Genomic DNA, 23,333 nt, shown 5'->3' with positions numbered 1-23,333 from the left:
GTTTTATGGTCAGACGAACCAAAAATGTAATTGTTTGGCCACAATGATGTAGCCTTCATTTGGCAGTGAAGCCTTCAAGCCTAAGAACACCATCCTCACTGTCAAACATGGTGGTGGGAACCTAATGTTTCTTTTTTTTGGCCGGTGGACCAGGGAACCTAATCACAGTAAACAGCACCATGAAAAAGGAGCAATACATCAAAATTCTCAACAACAACATCAGGCAGTCTGCAGAGAATCTTGGCCTTGGGCACCAGTGGACATTTCAGCACGATAATGACCCAAAACACACAGCAAAAGTGGTGAACAAATGGTTAGCAGACAAAAACATTAACATTTTGCAGTGGCTCAGCCAGAGTCCTGACTTAAATCCAATTGAGAATCTGTGGAGGGAGCTAAAGATCAGGGTAATGGCAAAGAGACCCTCCAACCTGAACAAGTTAGAGCTCATCGCTAAAGACGAATCAGCAAAGATACCAGTGGAGACATGCAAAAAGCTGGTCAGCAATTATAGGAAGCGTTTGATTGCTGTAATAGCCAATAAAGGCTTTTTCATTGATTGAGAAGGGTAAGAATAAGTTTGGACAGGCCACTTTTTGTTCAAATGTACATAAAAGCTGCGAAATATTTTTTTCCACAATGATGCCTCTTGTACATCGTCTTATTATTTTTTGGGAGAAGCCTGTGTCATTTCTGGTCAAAAAAAAATTGCTGGCTGAATATAAGTAACTCTAAGTCAGAATTTGTCAGGGGTATGAATAATTTTGGGCTTGACTGCAAGTAGTACACTTGCTTTTTAAGTCATGATGACTTTACTATGAATCTACAATATAAAAAACGGCATTCATACAGAATGAGTATCTGTGACTCATCTTCTGTCTGGTAGTGTACTTCTGTTCATAATTACAGCACTTGAGATAAAACATTCTTTTTTTTATGATCAAACTGTCCTACCCGACTGTAGTTCAGGATTTTTGAAACCGATTCTGAGACGAAGACTATTTTCCCACGGTCACAGCCAACCACAAAGAGAAATCCATCCGCAGCCTGGATAAGAGATAGAGATAGAAGGAGAGGTTGATGTTGGAATTTCCCAATCACAAACAGTCAAAACCCTCTGTTTAAACAAACTCTATTTTTGGAGCCTTTTCCACCCACATAATCAATAATTTGCACTGATAGATAAATAGGTTTAAGACATGGCTCTATAAATTGTAGGATTTACCCTTAGAACAAGGTGTTTGAGCTCGTCATCTGGGAGGAATGCAGGTTTGTAATTGGCTTCTGCGAAAGAGCTGGTCGCTCCTGAAAAACAGGCACTTCATTAGCCCACATACGTTCAAGAACATTCATCACTGATTGCTTTAAGTATTCATGAAGAAAAATTATTTTTTTAAGCTCAGTATTAGTCTTTGTGCATACATGGCTACAAAAAGCTAATTGTAAAGGCATTTGAGAGGTTTCTAGGCACCTTTGAGTGATTTGAGGTGCTGGACAGCCATTCGTAACACAGTGAGTTTGTCAAGCTTGCGGGACATGGGGTTACAGGTGGGAATCATTGCTGCCAACTCGTCAATCAAGTTATTCATCTTATCTCGCCGTCGTTTCTCGATCTGACTATGAGGTTCTCTACAAAATGAATTGTATGTTGTAAGTACAGCTGAATATAACATAACATCACTTAATGACTTTTTTTGTTTGAGTTTAAATGACAGGGAAAACTTCTATGGAAGCCTGTTTTCGCCACTGAATAATAAATAAAAAAGGTAACTGTGGTAATTGTGTTGTGTGATGTAAACTCCCAATTGTGAGAAAAAGCTCAGAATTACAATATTTAAAACTTGCAATCCTGAGAAATAAAGTTACGATTGGGATATAAACTCACAATTGTGACATTTTCTCAGAATTGCAGAATAAGACACAACTGCGACTTAATTTTGAGATAAACTCACAATTGGCCTTATGCACGGAGCGTTCTTTAGAACTTCCGCATAAAGATAAGCCAGATTGTAAACTTCCTTTGAAGCTCATTTTATATGTGCTATATATTAGGTGACCACTCTAATCTACTGCCTCGTTCTTATCAGAAACTGAGAAAAATTATAATTGCAGCATTATAAACAATGTTAGCGGCATGAACATTCAGTTTCATATTATTTAACAACATTTAATTTAAATGCGGAGCCTGGTAATCCCGTACTCTCCGTATCTGCATAGTTGTACATTTAAATGCTGACCGCTAAACACTATCATAACGCGTTTAGGCTAACGTTAGCTAGCTAGCAATACTTCTCTTCAAGGACATCTTAATCGTATTGTTGATAATCACTAACTTGCCTTTATAGTCATGAACACATTTTTAAAATCTTGCAATATTTCAAAGTCTTTATTATTTTCTAACTATACAGCTGTGAAATAAAATGTACTTCAAGGACTCACTTTTCATTCATAAAAAAGGCATCGGAAAAAATGACTTTTCACGGAAAACGTCTATTTTTGGCTAAAATAATATGGAATTACCCATATAACCAATAGATAGCAGCAGAGGATTATTATGCAGCTGCCTCTCCCTATATTTTTCAAGACGTCTTGCTTTTCGATACAATTACTAGTATAATAAATTGTAGTAATAAATACCGCCCTTAAGTATATAGTATAGCAAGTGCAGAAAGTCATTAAGCTCACACACAAACAGCCTATAAGGGTGAATTATTTAAATAGTAATATATAGTTCACAACAAATACGTTAAATATTTATGGTATAACAATTAAATAATGCACTCAATATGAATCGATAGGAACTTGAAATATTTTATAAAATTGAATAACTACTTTTAAGTTTTATCTTGAACTGTAAAATCTATTAAATAGCCTATATTTAACCAACACATTCTTACTGCTGTAGTTTTGTTACTCTGAATTTAGTTTGAATCATTTAAGCTCTTTTTTATTTACATCAGCTTGTCATTTGTTTGGTCCGGTTATTACTGTCAATCAGAGCAATGACTCGCGCATATTTAGCCGATTTACTCGTAAATTTTTTTAAACTGGCGTTTGTCATTCTTGAAACGGTATACATGGACGTTTGGTCCAGACAAACAACCCTTTTCTTCGATTGTGAATGGATTATGTAGAGAAAACGAACAAAGTACGCTCATATTACGGCACAGTACAGTTGACCGGAAATGACTTAGCTGGCTTGTCTAAACAAGGAAGTATTTCGTGCATATGGTCAATTGCAAGAAAAATTCTCAGAATTGCGTGAAAAAGTCAGAATTGCAAGATAAAAAACTCACAATTGTAAGAAAAATTGTCAGAATTGCAAGAAAAAGTCAGAATTACGAAATACAAACGCGTTCGCAAAAAAAAAGACAAAATTGCTAGATATAGAAACACAATTGCAAGAAAAATTCTCAAAATTGCAGGAACAAGTCAGAATCGTAAGATATTAGCTCTCAATTGTACTAAAAATTCTCAAAATTGTGAGATAAACAACTCACAATTGTAAGAAAAATAGAATTGCAAGAAAGTCAGAATAGCGAGATACAAACTCATATTTGCACTAAAAATTGTCAGAATTGTGAGCCAAAATTGCAAGATATAAACTCACAATTGTTAGAAAAATAGTCAGAATTGCAAGAAAGTCAGAATACTGAGATACAAACTCATTTGCACCAAATATTTTCAGAATTGCGAAAAAAAATTCAACTGCGAGATACAAACTCGTATTTGCAAGAAAAAAGTTATCATCTCACAATTCTGACTTACTCTCAATTCTGACTTTATATATCGCAATTCTACGTTTATCTCACAAATTGCGAGAATAAACTTGCAATTACTTTTTTTTTTATTTAGTGGCAGAACTAGACTTCCATAAACTGCAAATTTAACAACAAAATAAAATGAAACAATAATAATAATAATAATAATAATAATAAATTAATTTTAAAAATAGGGAAATAAAGAAGGCAAAGTGGATGGATGGAAAAATAAATAAAGACATTTTGACTATACAGACATAGACTATAGTGACTATACTATACTATAGTAAAGACATTGTGACTATACGTACCTGATACACTTAATTTTTAAGTGCTGGTCGTCTCCTTCCAATCTAAGAAAAACAAAGGCACAAAGGTATTGAAAACAATGGATTAAATCGTAGCTCAAGGTGAGCCATATTGAGTATCGTAACGGGCTTAGTACCTTCCCTGATCGTCCTCCATATCCTCCTCTAGATTTGATGCAGATTTTGTTTCCCTGGAAACAAAGTGGTGAGATGATTAAAGTGACTCATGAAATGCGGCCGAGATTCTAAGAGGACGTTAAACACAGACCACGCACTTCCCTTCCCAACGCATCTCGACTCATTCAGAAAAGCAGGATAGGGGCTAACAGGCCAAACAAGAGGATATTAGTCATAGAAGCAGCTATAAAATCCAAATACTGAATATTAATGCATTAACACTCTCACACCCACGCACATACTTTTCCAAGACACTAGGGCCGGGTGGTAAGAGGATATGTAGCGTATATATACATTTATGTGGGAAGGACTTTACTTTAATCACAGAAACACAGAGCAATGCAAAAATCAAAGAAACAACTTTGACTTTGATGTGACATCAAAAAGAAACCTATGCGGTCACAGGCAAGCATATAAAAAAAAGCTGTGACTTATCCAGACAGCACTAAAAGGCAGAGCTAATAGTACAGAACTACTATTTTATTTATGTTTTAATAAAGATGTTTTCACACTGCTGCAACACTCTTTAACTTATTAGGAATAAAACATCACTTTGGTTTGATCAAAATTAAACAAGATCAAAATAAAGAGAGAAAACAAACAAATGAGATTTGAGATAATAATTTGAATTTGAGATACAGTTAAAGTCAAAAGTTTACATACACCTTGCAGAATCTGCAAAATGTTCATTATTTTACCAAAATAAGAGGGATCATACAAAATACATCTTATTTTTTATTTAGTACTGACCTGAATAAAATATTTTACATAAAAGACATGTACCTATAGTTCACAAGAAAAAAAAAATAGTTGAATTGATCCAAATCAAGTTTATGTAAACTTTTAAACAGGGTCATTTTTTATAAATGTAACGATTATTTTCTCTTGTGGACAATAGGTAAACATCTTTCATGTGAAATATCTTATTCAGGTCAATACTAAATATAAAAAAAACATGCATTTTGTATGATTCCTCATATTTTGGTAAATTAATAAACATTATGCAGATTTTGCATGGTGTATGTAAACTTTTGACTGCATTTATTACAATAAAAACAATAATGGTGAAATAACTATAATTTAAAATAAGTGTTTTCTATTTTAACATATTTCTCTGATGGCAAAGCTGAATTTTTAGCATCAATACTCCAGTCTTCACTTTTACATGATCCTTCAGAAATCATTCTAATATGCTATTTTGATGCTCAAAAATAATTTCTTATTATGCTTAATATACATTTGTAAAAGCCTTTTTTTCCAGTATTCTTTGATGAAAGGTTCAAAAGAACAGTATTTATTTGAAATTTAAAAAAAACTTTTGTAGCTTTATAGATGGCTTTAGTGTCCGTTTTGTACAATTAACACATCCTTGTCTTTGACAAATAATAGCATTAATTTAACACAACCCCCCCCCCCCCCAAAAAAAAAATTATATTACATTTTTATATTTTTAAACTTTTTATTTTATTTTTAAAAATAGCTTTTATTCTTTAACATTAGATTTAAGTATTTAAATAATTACATTATTCCCAAATAAGGCATTACCACATTTCTATCTTTAATTTATTACTACAAAAATAAGAATATTGTGATATATATATATATATATATATATATATATATACACACAGTTACAGTCATATTTTGTCAAACTGCCAGCCTCTACTAGAGAAGAATGTAAATATGTGATCCTGGACCATAAGTACCAGGGGTATATTTGTAGCAATAGCCAAAAATACATTGTATGCTTCAAAATTATACATTTTTCTTTTATGCTAAAAATCATTAAGATATTAAGATCATGTTTCATGGAAATATTTTGTACACTTCCTACCATAAATATATCAAAACTTAATTTTTGATTAGTAATATGTATTGCTAAGAATTACTTGGACAACTTTAAAGGTGATTTTCTCAATATTTAGATTTTTTTTGCACCATCAGATTCCAGATTTTCAAATTGCATCTCAACCAAATATTATCCTATCCTAACAAACCATACATCAATGAAAAGCTTATTTATTCTCAATTTTAAAAATTGACCCTTATGACTGATTTTGTGGTCCATGGTCACATATGTAAATATATAAGTTTACTCACGGGTTGTCCATGCTGCCTTTCCGTTTCCTGGGCAGCTCCATGCCTGAGGCCATGCCGACGGCTGAGGTGGGGGTCATCAAACCAGACAGAGAGACAGCGAGGCCCTGGGGTTCTTCCTCTAATGTGTCTCCTGCCAATGGTGGGAGGGATTTATTATAGTAAAGTTACAAAAAGAAGCATGCCAAAACACAAGTACGTGCTACATATTGGAACCAGGGCACTGTGGAATAGATTTTATAACAGACATCTAAAGAATCAGACCATCTGTAATCGCCGCGCAAACAATCAAAGGATTTTTGTGCAAATTCAGAGTCATACTTTTTGTCTGTGCGGTGATAATAAACAGGGCATTTTTTATATCTTGTGAAAGTCGTCTTAAAAGTGTAATCTTTAAACCCAGAAACCTAGTTTACACCTGGTTCTTAGAAAGAAAAGTTCACACTTGCCGCATGGACCATGAGCACAATACAGACAACCTACTTCACCTCCGCAAAAACTTCACTCTTTCCTTTATGCTCAACTACATGCCTATTCAGATGAGAAAGAATACGTGACTTCATTTAAATATACGGTCTTTGGCTTCCTGTACAAACAAAGCTTTAAACCGAGAAGCCTTTATAGCAGTGTATCCATTTCTATTTACATAATATCCAGTCTCCTTTATTGAGGACAAAACAGTACAAGATAATGCATCCATTGAGTTAAAACAGCTTTAGCTTCTTGGTTTTGGCAAAAAATCACTGAACAGCTTTTTGTTATTGTTGCAAATGAAAGCAAAGGACTCTGATGGAAGAATTATTATCAATTCAATTTCAGATTATATTATTTAAAATCAAATCAAAATAACCTAGTGGGATTATTATATGTGTGGTCTTCTTATAAAATGCATTGTGAACATAAAGTGCTCCAGTTTCTCTTTATTTTGTTACTTTCACATTTTTTCCCACAACATATTGCTATATAAATGAAATAAAATGAAATAAAAACAGTGGATGACAACACTTCACAACAATCAAAAGCATATTAAAAACCACTGTAAACTGAAAAACATGTTTCCATTAGAAAACAACTCAAGGGTTTAACTGGCCAGAATGTAATGAATTTTAAATTGAAATGTTACTATTGTGTGATAAAATTCAAATATAGTTATAATAATAATAATAATAATAATAATAATAATAATAATAATAATAATAATAATAATAATAAAATGAAAATAATAAAATAAAAATGTCATTATTACTGTTTAAAATATAAAGAAAATAATAATTGTAGTATTATTGAAATAATATCAACAATTAGTCCATGCTCAAGTAAAGCTACAGTGTGAATAAATTAAAAATTAAACAAAAGTAAATAAATAAAATGACTATTCACATATTAATATTATAAATGTATGAATATAATTATTATTAATAATAATAATAATAATAATAATAACAACAACAATAACAACAAGTAGTAGTATTATTACTATTATTGAAATAAAAAAATGTCCATGCTGAAGTTACCATGCAAAAACATTGTAAATGCAAAAAATTAAATAAAAAAATAAAACTTTACAGAACATTAGTACTGTCATTATTTCAACAATAATAACTTTGAAAAAAGTTCATAAAATAATTCCATTACTAATGATTAAAATTAGGGCTGTAACGTCCCAGTCGATTAGTCGATTAAACAGTCTGGTTCGACCAAAATTCTGATTGGTCGATTTTTTGCCGCGCTCATTTCATCAGTTTGGCCACGATCATTTCGTCAGGTGGAAAGCACTAATTGCTAATGGGGGTGTTTTCAGAGCACCCGTTTCACAGGTAACAGTCTGTTTTCAGAAAACCCCCATTGTTTTCACTTTTTTTTGGATTAGCCCAACCCACTGGAGAAGAGAGACAGATAAGTAGGCTTTAGAAGGTTTGATGCTGAATATTATTTATTTAATAAAAAGCTAGTGGACTCAGCGGTCCTTGCCGCGGTATAAACACAAGCATAGAGAGGCCACGTCGCCTCAGCACACCGCGTGCAGTGAAAATGGGAGATTTTCATCATACAGTACGGTGATAGATTAACTGATTCTAAAGGGAGTGTTATATTATATTAGCATTGCAGTCATTATAACAGAGGTAGTAAAACGTGGTTCAGGCTGAATTAATTACGATGTATCATAATCGGTCTGTATATAGGAAACATAAAAATTCACCTCTGTAACATCTATATGGGTTAATCAGAATTACGATGCGATCAAATGGCGCCAAACATACGCACGTGAATTACACGCGCATCACTTCTCCGCATTCAATATGAACTGAACTACAACATCACCTGATGACAACGGTCAGACATACAGCGGTAACATTATTATGCAACAGTATGACGGATAAAGAAAGATTCATTCATTTACATTCATGCACGCACATTTACAACTCACTCACTGACGATAGCAGAGAATGAAACCGAAAGTAACTTAAACAACTCCGGCGCAACTCCAGTCAGCGCTCTGTACACGCACAACTTAATCATATGCCAATAGCAGGTCTACCTTTACAAAACGAATAAGGAATTTAGTACATAGATAATTAATTAAATTAGCACCATAGTATCGTGTATCGGCGATCTCTCAGGCTGACGATAGGGCGATATGAATATTGAGCATATCGCCCAACACTAGAAAAAGCTTTAAGTCTATTCGTGTCTCAGCCGCGAAGCTGAGCTCTTATGTTCAGCCTCGTTCTGTGCAAGCTGCGCAGAGCGGCTGAAATGATAGTGTCTGACAGTTATACTTATAACATATGACAAAAATAATTTTCTAAATTATGTTGCACATTCCTCAAAAGTTCTTGTGATATCACTAGTTGACAACATAGTACTGTTTTCAGAAATCACAGGCTATGATATTGCGCAGGTGCACGTGATGCACCGCTGTCAGAGACGACAGACTCGTGTGTCAGACTCATTTCGGTGCAAAATAATTAGGTCAAAAACGATTTAATATCCTGCAAATAGCCTATTAGTTTTTTGTTTATTTAAAATTAATTTAGGCAGACAACAAGGCTACCAAGTACTGAGCACAGTGCGTATCTAATTAATGTAACGTACGTTTTTTTTTTTTCCTCCACAACGTCTTTTTTAGTCGAAAGTTTCAAGACTTCAGTCGACCAAGATTTTCTTTGGTTGATTACAGCCCTAATTAAAATAATTATGAAATTATTATTATTAATATTATTATTGTTGAAATATCAAAAAATAGTCCACGCTCAGGTAAAGCTACAATGTAAATGCTAAATAAATGAATAAAAATAACCTCTCTGACATAATAATAATAGTAATAATAAATGTAAAACTAATACTACTAATTATTATTATTATTATTATTATTATTATAAGAGAACAACTAGTCCATGCTGAAGTAAAACTACAATGCAAATACATTGTGAACGCAAAAAATAAAACTGTTTACGGATTATTACTGTTATTAATCCAACAATAACTTTAAAAATAAAAAAATTAAGTTTATGAAATAATTCATGACTACTGATTAAAGTATAAACACAAAACTATTATAATTTATTATTATTATTATTATTGAAATACCAACAATTAGTCCATGCTGAAGTAAAGCTACAATATGAATGCAAATTAAATAAATAAATGTAAATAAATCAAATAACTCCTCTGAAATAAAGTAAATAATACTAATAATATTATTGACATACTGAGAACTAGTTGAATGAACTATGTTGAAGTAAAGCTACAATGCAAATGCAATATTATTACTGTTACTACACAATATTATTACTGTTGTTATTTCAACAATAACTTTGAAAATGAAAAATTAAGAATTTTGTTGATATTATTACAATTTTACAATAAGGTTAATTAGTTAACATTAGTTAACTACTTTAACATGAACTAAGAATGAACAATACTTTAAGATTAATAAATGCTGTAAATGTTAGTTTCAGTATTTAGTGAACTATTAAAAATCACAAGTTCTGTTTGTTGGCATTAGTTAGCGCTCTGTGAACTAACGTGAACAACCACATTTTTATTAAAAAGAGTAGTTCACTTCCAGAACAAAAACTTATCTTGCGAAAACAATCTGTCATTAAAAAAAGGAAAAACAGAAAAAGTACAAATTATATACTTTTTTACCTGTCTTGTCTAGCTCTGAGTGAACTGTGTATTCCAGTTCAAGACAGTTAGGGTAGGTCGAAAAATCTCATTTTCACCTCCAACTTCAAAATCAAAGTAACCAACCAAGTGTTTGCAAAGTGAACGTGCAAAGATCAAACGCCCTTAAGATAAAAAGGTAAAACAGCAATGTAGGACGATTTTGTTTGCTAATACGTTCAAATGACACCTTATTGTAAAGTGTTACCGAAAAACAACTAAGCCATACGAAGTGTAAAACTACAAAGTGTATGCAAAACATAGAACAAAGGTCTTCACACTTCACAAGAGTGCCGTTCATTATATTGCAGTTCAAATCACAATTAGAGTATTTGTTGCAATATGACTTTTATGAGCAAACTGTGTGCAGCTCTACCTGGCACCTGGCAGAGACATAATGGAGCTGTATTCGCCATCTGTTATTGCCATTGACCACCATAATCCATTCACAAACTCTCAGCGAGCAGAACAACTTATTCATGAAGAGGCTTTAACAGGGCAGTCTGTTTTCCCGCCTGCTTCACCTGTTGCTTTAAGCCTCTAAGATCAACAGACACGCTCCAGCTCATCAAGCCCTGAACTGCATCTGCACGTCCTCCTCAGACTGGCCCTATGTACACGTGCATGTACTCTACGTGTACGCGTATGTGTGTGTGTGTGTGTTGATACACTGCCATCAGGTTCAGGCGACAATGGAACAGCCCAGGCCAAACACAGCTTGTGCCCCTGGCTCCTATATTTAACAGTGCTCTGCAGGCCCAGTGACCTAAATAGTCGTTAACAGATCGGCAACAACCTGATTTTTAATCCTGTGTGCTGGAGTGAAGATCTGCGGCGGGATTATTTGGTTTTATGAGGCCGATAGGAAGGCCACACCCAACAGCGAAGAGCTCAGTCTTTCACTGGCTCATGATATTACCTGGTCTTCACTGACCTGCATTCGGATGCTAGCGCTCATGACGACTGCGTGATGTCATTTGCACAAGAGAAAGGCCATTTCACTGACTCACTATTTATGGACTCGCTATTCATTTTCCAGGATGTCACTCAGAACTGCATCATTCAGATACGTACATATCGCATGCCTAACAACCCTCTACGTACATCTTGGCAACAGAATCGCCATTGGTTAATACATTTTTTTTGTTTACTCACCAGATTGATATATGCAATATACACTACTAATCAAACATTTTCAATGTTTTTTAGAGAATTCTTTTCATCTCGCCAAGCGTGCATTTATTCGATCCAAAGTACAGCAAAAGCAGTAGTATTGTGAAATATTTTTACTACTTAAAATAACGGCTTTCTATTTTAATACATTTTAAAATGTAATTTAATTCTGTGATCAAATCTAAATTTTTAGCATCATTACCCCAGTCTTCAGTGTCACATGATCCTTTAGAAATCATTCTAATATGCTGATTTGCTGTTCAGGAAATAAAGAAACATTTTTGATTATTATTATTATTATAATCAGCATGATCATCAATACTTAAAACAGTTGAGTTCAGGATTCTTTGAAAAGAAAAATCCCAACAAAAAAAAAGATCAGCAATTAACAAAATAAAAATCTACTTTGAAATGACAGGAATAAATTACATTTCAAAATATATTCAAATAGAAAACATTATTTTAATGTAAAAAATAGTTAATGTTTTGCTGTACTTTGGATTAAATACAAGCTTGGTGAGGAGAAGAGACTTCTTTAAAAAAAGAAAAAGTAGAAAACTAATAATACTACTGATAAGATTTTTATAACACTACAAATTTTACCACTAACAATATAAAATGCACTGAAGACTAATGAGATGCTGGGTTAATGAATATTAATTAGTTATCTGTGTTGGCTTGAACTGATTTGCTGAAATCAGTATCTGGCAGTATCTTATGGTTGTTCTTAATAGCCAAAAAGAATTCCAAAGAACTGTGTTATTTTGACATGAACTTAGGTGGTTAGACTGGTGATGGTGCTTAAGATATTGTTGGTCATTCAGTGTTTCTGTAAAAAAATTACAAAAGGAAAAAACTAATAATAATACTAATAAGATAATAATAACACTACAAATTCTACAACCAATAACAATATAAAACGCACTGAGTATCTGCAGTATCTTAAGGTTGTTCTTAAAAGGCTAAAATAAATTGTGTGTGTATTATATATTCAACAACATTTTTTTTATTATTATACTTTAGTAATTAGAATTTAAACTTGGTAACCATGTATGAATGCATATTTGTCATTTTAACTGAACTTAGGACTGGTGGTGGAGCTTATATTACATTGTTGCTCATTCAGTTTTTCTGTTAAAAACAAAACAAAACAATAATGCTGATAAGACACTACTAATAATAATACAAATTCCACTAACAACAATATAAAACGCAGTGACGACTAATGAGCTGCTGGGCTCAAGAATATTAAATCACATTATCTGCGTTTGCTCCTACTGATTCACTGAAATCAAAACATGATGATAATAAGTGAGCGCCAGCCGATGAGATTGCCGTTTGCGCATTAGTTTCACTGAAAACAACGGCAGTATCTTAGGGTTGTTCTTACTGATAAAGAATTCCAAATAAAGTCTGTTATTTTATTTTGAACTTAGGACTGGTGGTGCTTATATTAAAGATACTGTTGGCCATTTAGTGTTTCTGTAAAAATAAAAAAATAAAAATAAATTAAAAAAAAGGAAATAACTAACAATAATGCTGATTAGATAATACGACTACAAATCCTACTAATAGCAATATAAAATGCACTGAGGACTAATGAGCTGTTGGGTTCATGAATATTAATCATGTTATCTGCGTTCGCTCAAGCTAATTTGCTTAAATCCAAACAGTAGCTGCGTCCCAATTCGCATACTATCCGTCCTAAATAGTATTCGAAAATTGAATTAGTATGTCCCAAATCGTAGTATGTTTAAAAAAGTTTTCCAAAGATTCCCGGATGATCTACTACTTAACTTTGGAATTCGAAGTGCGGATCAGTGCACACTCTAACGGCTAATATTGCCCAGAACACATTGCGCGGTAAACGAGGATTCGATAAGAACTACAAACACACATAAAAAGTGTTTAAAACTACAAACATGGAGGATATGCACGACCAACGGACAAGTAGAGAAAGGAGTTTGTGTGATAAATAATCAGTCTGTAACCTGATAAAAAATGTACTTTTATTTTTTAAATATTTCAAGTATGTTATCGGTGTTATATTTCATGTGCATCAACATTATGAACTTTTATAATGATAGGTTTGGTCATTAACATTTAAATGCATAATTATGCAAACACAAGAGCAGAGTTCACGGCAGAACGTGCCTCTTCATTTCTCTCTAATACGGTAGGAAACCAAATTAAATGAAATGTAGATAATGTTAACTGTGATCATTGACAGGGCAGTTTAAACACTGACAGGATTTAGGTAACTAAGCAACAGAGCGCCCGTTAAAGACGCAGTTATGACGAAGTAGTATGGCCCAAAGCTTGCCTACTATTCTGCTACACACTCAAAAGTATGTACTTTTTCTTCGCAAAAAGAGTACATACATTTAGGGCATAGTATAAATAGGCGAACTGGAAATCAGCAAGTGACAATAGGACAGTGCCAGCCAATGCGACTGCCGTTTGTGCATTAGCTCCTCCCACTAACTAAGAAACCGACAGTATCTATGCTTCCTAAAAGCTGAAGGATTTCAAACTAACTTGTTTTTTTGACAGGAAAATACAACAAAGAATATTGTTTACATGTAGCTCGTCTGCATTGTAAGACTTTCTCATTTTCTCTTTCTTTGTGTATGAGTGTAAAACGGTGTTCTCAGCAAAGCGACGGCGAGTCATGCGCCTTTACAGTAGAGTTTACGGTACATCAAATACAGGTACATTGCCCCATAGATATAAATATTTATCTATGCATTGCGCATCCACTGAGATGTACTGAAAAATTGCGACGATCACTTGCCGGAGTGTGAAACTCAGAAGCGCTCAGAGTGTTCAGCAAATGATAATATACCTGTGCTAAATTTATTTAGCCTCCAACTCACACACTGGCAAGTAAAATAGAAGAATTTTACACATCATTTAGTTGCCCAGAGAGATTTAGTCACGTGCAATGTATTCACCCTCAAAAATACCATCACTCAACACCTAAACCTGACCAATTCTTCCTGAAAACAAATGCATTTTAAGTATAATTATACTCTTTAAAATGTCATTAAAAGCAATACACACCCACCAGTTGCAAAATGCCTCAATAATCTACTAGATAATCCATCTAAATAAGTTGGAAAAAAACAGACGATGCGAGTATGCTTGTCATCACGGAGAAAAATGCTCATGTCATAAGGTGAGGTAATTATTCATGATACTTTGCACTGTTGCCATAGAGCTGCACGAGAAAACATGTCCAAACTCAATTTGCTTACGTCAAACGTGGAGCGAGAAACGTGACAAAAGTGTGTGAAAGTAGGTCAGTGATTCCACTTCAATGATTTCAGCTTTGGCACACTTTTGGCACCACACCTTGGTAGTATTTTACGTATTAAATTGATTGTTTAGCTAAATGTTGGGCAAACAGGCAACCACAGAGTTTAATTTTAACTACTCTTGACGTCACAAGTTTTTATGTCCTGTAAACTTATGAGACTGGTTTTCTGTGATGTATTGCATGCTCTTGCAAACTGTTTTCTTTAAATATGTCAGCGTGGCATATATGAGGATGATTTGTGATGCTCAGCCTGACCTTAAACAGCTCATAACACGTGATGGGGCATCACGATAACCGTTACATTGCCTCAATAAATCACCTCAATAGATTCACGAATTAAATGGCTACTTACCAAAACACATAAATAATAAATAAATAAAACATTATTATTTATGACAACAGACATCAAATATTGATTTCAGCTGAAATTATTTGCTGAGAACAGATTGCCAGATTGACACAATCACATTTTAGTATTCCAAGACGACAACTATATAATGCATTTATTATGTCTGTACCTATGCCTTTGGTTTAAGCTTAAAGAATAATGTGCAGCTGACAAATGGTATAGTGCCTTATTAAGACTGAACAGCAAATGATTGATGATTCAGACGAAAGTTAATTCCTCCCACAGTTAAGTACAACACCGGTGCGTTCCTTGCACAAAAGAGTTAATTACAAATGTCTAGGTTGTTTAAAACCACAAACCAAGTCGGTTGAGGCGTTTTGGCATTGGATGGTGGATTTTCTGTATGACGAAAGCAAAACACGGCAATAACGGCACAATAATTTTCAGTGCAAGGAAATATTGTTTGTTTTTAGACTTTTCCATACTCATGTAGTGAAAATGACTCTATTTCATGGTATTTTTCAGTTTAGTTTTAGACCGAGTTGCTCAAGAAATTTGTCTAGAATGGGTGAATCCCTAGACATGACAAAAAACCAAAACAGCATTCAGTTTAGACGTGACCTAATTTTTCTAATAAATTACAAAAGTGCCTTGCCTCACTAGCTGGCAATTTATCAGTTGTCTGCTTTAAAAGAACACTTGATTATTTTGATAATTAGGCAATTAACCCATGGTTATAACCACTACATAGATAAGCTACAAAATGATGACACTCCTATTTATTTAATAAGTCTCTTGATTTTTATAGAAATGTAACAAAAGTATAATGTAGTTATATAAAATCATAATTTTTCTTGAAATATTGTCTAATGAATCACATAAGTTTCAGTCTCATACAACAAGCAAAAGCAAAACTGTGGCATAGACTTAATGTATTAATGTTTTTAATCCTTATATCTGCCATGTACACTTAATATTGTACGTTTCAGTAAAGAAAGATTGATTATATTTTATTCTAACACAACTAGCCATAAATGAAAGACACATAAGCATTAGATTTTCAAAATCATTTTGATGTAGGTTTGTAATAAACTGGATAAGCAAGTGATAAATTCTTTTAGTTTGATGCTGGCACTGCTTCATGCAAATCTCAAAGCTTACCAGGCATCTGGCCCTCCATTAAAAAAAAAAATGAATAAATACAAAACCAGTCAATTTTTTTTTTAACAGTACGATTTTAATGGGTTTTTTTTTAAATACGTCTCTTCCGTTCACTAAGCCTGATTTTATTTAATCCACAGTACAGTAAAAACAGTGAAATATTTTTACTATTTTAAATAACTGTTTTTTATTTATATACATTTTAAAATGTAATTTATTCCTGTGGTTTTATTACTGAATCTTTAGCATCATTACTCCAGTGTTCAGTGTCACATGATCCTACAGAAATCATTCTAATACTCTGATTTGCTGTTCATGATTTTTATTATTACTACCAATATTTAAAACAGTTGAGTACATTTTTTCAGGATTCTTTGATGAATAGAAAGATCCAAAGATCAGCATTTATCTGAAATAAAAAGCTTTTGTAACATTATACACTATACCATTCAAAAGCTTGGAGTCAGTATAATTTTTTGTATAATTGGTAAAGAAATTATAAAATTATTACTTTTATTTAGCAACAATGCTTTAAATTTATCAAAAGTGATGATAAAGACATTTATAATGTTACAAAAGAGTTCTATTTCAGATAAATGCTGTTCTTCCGAACTTTATATTTATCAAAGAAACCTGAAAAAATTCTACTCAGCTTTTTTTTTTAACAAAATACTAATAATAATGTTTTTTTTTTTGAGAAGCAAATCATGATTTCTGAAGGATCATGCAATGCTAAAAAAAAGCTTTAAAATCACAGGAATAAATTACATTTTAAAATATATGTAAATAGAAAACAGTTATTTTAAATAGTAAAAATATTGCAAAATTTGACTTTTTACTGTACTTTGGATCAAACAAAATCAGGCTTAAAGACTTAAAGACATTTAAATAGCATGATCCAAAAAAAAAAAAAAAATCTAATGTCTAGACGTGGAGGCAACAGGAAACTGTCTCTGTAACCGGGGAGGAAGTCAAGCCAAGATGTAAAACTGACACACAGAGTTGTGATGTGACAATCAGAACATTTTAAGACTGATAGCAAAACAATTATTCCTGCCTGTTATTTCCAAGACTTGAAGAGGTCTGTAAAGTGGTCCTTGAGAATGAGATCTTGAACAATTCAGTTTAATAAAAACGCAATCTCAAAATAGCCTCACCATTCAAATCACAGGAGCCTCTCCAAAGACCATGACAAAGCACATATGCAACACTAATGTGCGTGCCACGTAATAACATGATCGACTAGACTGCAATCTTAAATCGTACTTATGTGTCTGCTTGCACATTTAAAAATAATAAATTAAAAAAGCTTTCAAAAACTTGCCCTTGTAGCTCAGGATCAGATGTAGCAACCCATCATGCAACACTTTTCATCTTATACATGCTACAACCATAGACAGGTAGTGGTCAATCAATGTGGTGTTAAAACATAGTGCATCAGCATCACAATACACCACAGTTCTGCTGACCTACTTTTGATCAAATCTTCTCGTTTGCCTTTACAGTTCTCACAAACGTGAGTTCATAAAGACTGTGAACTACTACTAAATCATTTAGCGTATTCAGGTCAAAGAATCTAAGTATGTATTAAAATCTCATTTAAAAGATTAAATACTTTTGAAAGTAATGGCTCGACTAACATTTGAATGAGTTTAATGCAGTTACACTCTATAGATTCAATATACGCTAGCAAATGTTTTTGAACAGTAAGATTTTAAAAATATTTTAAAAAGTCACTTCTGCTCACCAAGCCTGCATTTATTTGATCCAAGATACAGCAAAATCAGTAATATTGTTATTTTTTACTCTTTAAAATAACTACCTTCTATTTGAACCTATTTTAAAATGTAATTTATTCCTGTGATCAAAGCTACATTTTCAGCATCATTACTCCAGTCTTCAATGTCACATGATCCTTCAGAAATCATTCTAATATGCTGCTTTGCTAAAAAAAAAAAAAAAAAAAAAAATTTACTATCAAATTTAAAACAGTCAAGTACATTTTTCATTCTTTGATGAATAGAAAGATCCAAAGATCAGCATTTATCTGAAATAAAAAGCTTTTGTAACATTATACACTATACCATTCAAAAGCTTGGAGTCCGAGTCAGTATAATTTTTTTATTTTGAGAAAGAAATGATAGAAATGAATACTTTTATTTAGCAAGGATGTTTTAAAAAGTGATAATAAAGACATTTCTAATGTAACAAAAGATTTCTATTTCAGATAAATGCTGTTCTTCTGAACTTTCTATTCATCAAAGAAACCTAAAAACAATCTACTCAGCTGTTTTCAACATCATAATAATAATAAATGTTTTTGAGCAGCAAATCAGAATATTAGAACGATTTTTGAACGATCAAGGACGCAATATGTAACAAAAAAAAACTATAAAATCTAACATTTTATAATATAATGTAATATATAATTAATAAAATATAACATGTAAATTGTAATATTATAATATAACCCATAAGGAATGATTTTGAAAAAAGTCATTATTAGAGGATGGCACAGATACAGACTTTGAAAGACTTTTAAAATGTATGCAAAGAATGTTTAAATAAAATATTAACAAGGCTTTCAAACCGTAAATGTAGGACTCTGATTAATAAAACCAGCTCACTCTATCCACATTTTTGCATCACACTATTCATCTTTACTATCTCCATTATAAACATATTAATATCACTGAGTTTAGACTCACATTAAATCATTAATAAATAAAGAAGGTATTAATATACAATGCTGTCTTTTTCCCCCTACACATAAATCCCACAGACAATTTCCCCAGGGTAAGTGCATTTTGTTTATCAGCTTTGCCAGAATTTACCAGAGAATAAATAATTGACCTGAATAAACACCTATCGGCGAAATGACTGGAATCTGTAACTCGAAAGGCCAGTTACCTAAGAGACATACTTTCCAGATGAGACCCTAAATTCCAGTCACGTTTTGCAGCGATAGGGAAGGGGAGGGGGAGAGTCTGTCACGAGAGGAACCAAACTGACAGCAGATTTAGGTTACACACTTTAGTGAGAATTAAAAGCACAACTGCCCCTATTACACTGAGCAGCTTTGTTTTAGATTGTTTATAGCCTAGTTATGCAAAGGTTGACTGATTGAGTTAGGCTGAGGAGAGAGAGAAAGCAACGCCTGAGGAAGAGGAGGCATCACACAGCTCTGGCCTACAAGTGTGCCGAGTTTGACCTACATATTACACAACCATCACGTTACAAGGTCACGTTACCAGAAATCAGACTAGATCAGGCAGCACTATGACCTCACAATGCTAATGATTCACATTTACGTCACGGGAGGCAGTTTCACTCATTAAAAACGAGACTGAATTCACTTAGAGAAAGGCATCTGCACCAGACAGTGCTTGTAATTTCCAAAACTCACAAATACATTCATAAATATTGAAAAAAGTGACTTTGGTACAGTAAAACGAACACATTCAGAAAACTTTAAGTTTCTTTGGGGCACATGAAATCATATATAGTAAAAGACGATTTATCAAAAGTCAGTATTATAGTTTTATTCACACTTTAATATTTAAGCTACTGTGTTTGAGAACCAAAAACATCCTATTTACGAACGAATGACTCATATGAGCCGATGGAGAATCAGAGCACTTACTATCCAATTAGTCAGATTATTAATGAATTAATTTGACTGCTTACTTAAATCACAAGTTGTTTAGTCAGCTCTTAAAATACTTAAAATGTTTTCTAATTAGTTAGTCATATGTGGCTCTGGACCACAAAACCTTAAGTAGTCTTAAGTAGTATGGGTATATTTGTGGCAATAGCCAAAAATATATTGTATGGGTCAAAATGATTCATTTTTATGCAAAAAATCTAATAAAAAGCATGTTCCATGAAGATATTTAGTAAATTTCCTACCTTAAATATATCAAAACTTTTGATTAGTAATAATGCATTGCTAAGAATTCATTTAGACAACCTTAAAGGTAATTTTATCAATATTTAGTTTTTCTTTTCTTTTTTTTTGCACCCTCAGATTCCAGATTTTCAAATAGCTGTATCTCAGCAAAATATAACCTATCCTAATAAACCATATATCAATGTATGCTTACGTATTTATTATTTCGGCTTTCAGACTATGTAAAAATCTCAATTTAACAAAAAAGTATTGTTGTCCAGGGTCACATATGGCAATGTGTTAAAGATTACACATTAGTAGTTGTGGTAACCAATAAATAAAAGAAATAACTTAAAAAAATAGCATTTTTTGTTTTGTTTATCGTTTTATTTTAGGCTATAGTATACAGCTATGGTCAACAGCCACTTCTACAACTGTAATAAATTTTTTGTTTTCTTTCAGATTACTGAGGGCAATAAATATTTTTTTGGTTTCTGTACATATTCTCTCAATATTAATTAAAGATTGGCTAAGTTTGTTAAAGAATGAATCACAAACGGAACAGTTAACGTTATATTCTTAATAATTTCTACCGTCATTCGCAAATATAAAAACAACAAACAATCGATTTAACGCATTTTATTTTGGTTATCGGTTGGACGTTTTGAAAAATCAAACTTATTTTAAAAAACAGTATGCTATATGAAGGAAACAAAGTTTCACAAAGCATAGAAAAGGAAAAAGTCGATGGTAGCATGCGAATACACATATTAAGACATTTAAAGAACTAGCATAGCCACAGCTGACTGAATGTGACGGCAGCCAATCTGCCAAAGGCCTCGCAAAATAACTACACCACAACATACTACACGTTAAAAACGTGATTGTCAGTCACATTAAAGCCCGAAAATTTGGTTAAATGCCGTGTTAAAGCCCCAAATGTGGCACCGTGAGCAGTTCCGACGCGCCTGTGCTCGGGTTTGCTAGAGCTCGCTCTACTGAACTACTGACCTAGTTTCGCTGCGAACGCGAGTGTGCAAACCAATCAGCGGGGAACACCGAGAGCTCCCCTCTCCTCCGCCCGGCACTTAGCGCAATCTCCACCAACTCTCTCCGCTTCAAGCGAACCCGTATTGGGTGGACAAACTTGTACGGTTTCAAGCGGCGAGTTACCTGTCTTTTCCCCCGTCGCTCCGTCACCGCCGCCAGCCGCTGTATTCCTCGCCGACATGGCTGGAGCCGGTACGCCGGGGCCCAGGACGCCGATGCTGCATGTGGAGAACGAAGGCGGAGGTAGTTATTTGCAAAGGGGGGAGAGAAAGAGGAGAGGTGAGGGCGGAGGGGGGGTGACGGCGAGGCCTGTATAATTGATTTATTTTTTTTTTCTTTACAACTAACTCAATTGGGAGGGTGGGCTGAGCGTTAAAACGTGCAAGGAGAGGACACGATGGAATCAGGACAGTGGTTGAAATCCGGGGAAACGCGGAAGACGACGACGCGCAATCTCCTCCTACCATAATCAACACCGCCTTCTCTGCTGCCCGTTCCCTCACGTTACTAACCTAGTAAGTCACGCGATATGTTATGCAAGCCGAGAAAAATGCGGTCACGGATGCGATGGCGGTATGCGGTACTGGACTGAACGAGTGCCGGTCAGGCATCTTTTCGATTGCAGCAATGTAATTCAACCATATCGCATTCAGTTCTTGCAACATATATTATATATATATTTTTAGACTAGAGCTGTCTGTTATTTTGAGGCAGTGAATGTACATAAGAAACAGTTTTAATATTGCGAAAAAGCAGACAAAAATATTAATATCTGTTTGATTTGTTTAAAAATGTTTTTTATGGTCTTTAAAAATCCATATATTTGTCTTCAAATAGTTCAGAAATAATTATAGGCTACCTAAACTGTAAATTAGTGTGAAAGAATAACAAAGAAACCAAAATGACATTTTATATTTCAAGTATGAATTTTACTTTTATTGTATTCGTTGTGGCAATCAATTACCTGTTCATTTTGAGTAAATTGGTCATATTGCAGCCTAAATATAATTTTTGGATAAGCTTGTACACTTTTTTTATATTGTAATACACTGAACTGAATTAGTAGGCGATCCTTGGTTTTATTAATTTAATGATATTACCTTTGAAATAATAGGTAAAATAGAATATTGTTCTATAATCAACAATAGTAGTGCTGTCAATTTATCGCATACAAAAAAAGGTTTTGTTTATATGTGTGTATTCTGTGTATATTTATTATGTAGGCCTGTATATATAAATATTAAATATAACTGATATATATATATATATATATATATATATATATATATATATATATATATATATATATATATATTATATATATATATACTTAATATATAAACAACATTTTCTATAATGTTTGCATTCATGTGTGTGTATTCATATATACATAATAAATACACACAGTACACATGTTAACAAAATCTTTTATTTTGGATGTCATTAATCGTGAATAACTGACAGCACTAAACAATTGTGCTCTTTATATTTATATCTCTATACATAAATGTTCATTATTTTTGCTTTTAGAAACTATTGTATGAGTAATTTTTTTGTCATGTGAAAAAAAATAAAGACTGTTCTCAAATTGGCTTTTGTTTTTATATTGACTTTGATCATCATTGTGATCTAAAGATGCTGTACCGCATAGGCGTAATTCTATGGGGGGACAGGGGGACACGTCCCCCCCAATATTCAAAGAAGGACAATTTGTCCCCCCCAATATTTGATCATACTGTATGATTATGCGGGCGATATCGATGTGATTGCAAATACGTCTTTCTTTCCAGCTCCGAAAATATAAAATCCCGGCCGGTCCATTTCCCAAATCCATTCGACTGGCCTTACACTATACATTAACAAAACCTGATCCATGTCA

At 33.2% G+C, this 23,333-nt stretch overlaps 1 protein-coding gene across 1 annotated transcript in view; it reads right to left on the bottom strand.

The window, feature by feature from the left end:
• The window catches only part of bmal2 (basic helix-loop-helix ARNT like 2), a 34,395-nt gene extending 12,760 nt beyond the window's left edge, over positions 1 to 21,635 (bottom strand). Inside the window, exons 1-7 of the mRNA XM_073850189.1 lie at positions 21,464 to 21,635; positions 6,347 to 6,476; positions 4,207 to 4,260; positions 4,073 to 4,114; positions 1,472 to 1,629; positions 1,226 to 1,305; positions 955 to 1,047 (exon numbers count right to left, since the gene is read on the bottom strand). Of these exons, the coding sequence (XP_073706290.1) occupies positions 955 to 1,047; positions 1,226 to 1,305; positions 1,472 to 1,629; positions 4,073 to 4,114; positions 4,207 to 4,260; positions 6,347 to 6,476; positions 21,464 to 21,635 (729 nt within the window). The remainder of the gene's footprint in view (positions 1 to 954; positions 1,048 to 1,225; positions 1,306 to 1,471; positions 1,630 to 4,072; positions 4,115 to 4,206; positions 4,261 to 6,346; positions 6,477 to 21,463) is intronic.
• Positions 21,636 to 23,333: the final 1,698 nt, after the last annotated feature.

Source organism: Garra rufa, chromosome 11, assembly GCF_049309525.1.
Source record: "Garra rufa chromosome 11, GarRuf1.0, whole genome shotgun sequence".
NCBI classification, from domain to species: domain Eukaryota; kingdom Metazoa; phylum Chordata; class Actinopteri; order Cypriniformes; family Cyprinidae; genus Garra; species Garra rufa.
Note: the sequence above shows the minus strand (reverse complement) of the source record. Positions and strands in the feature narration are given on the sequence as shown.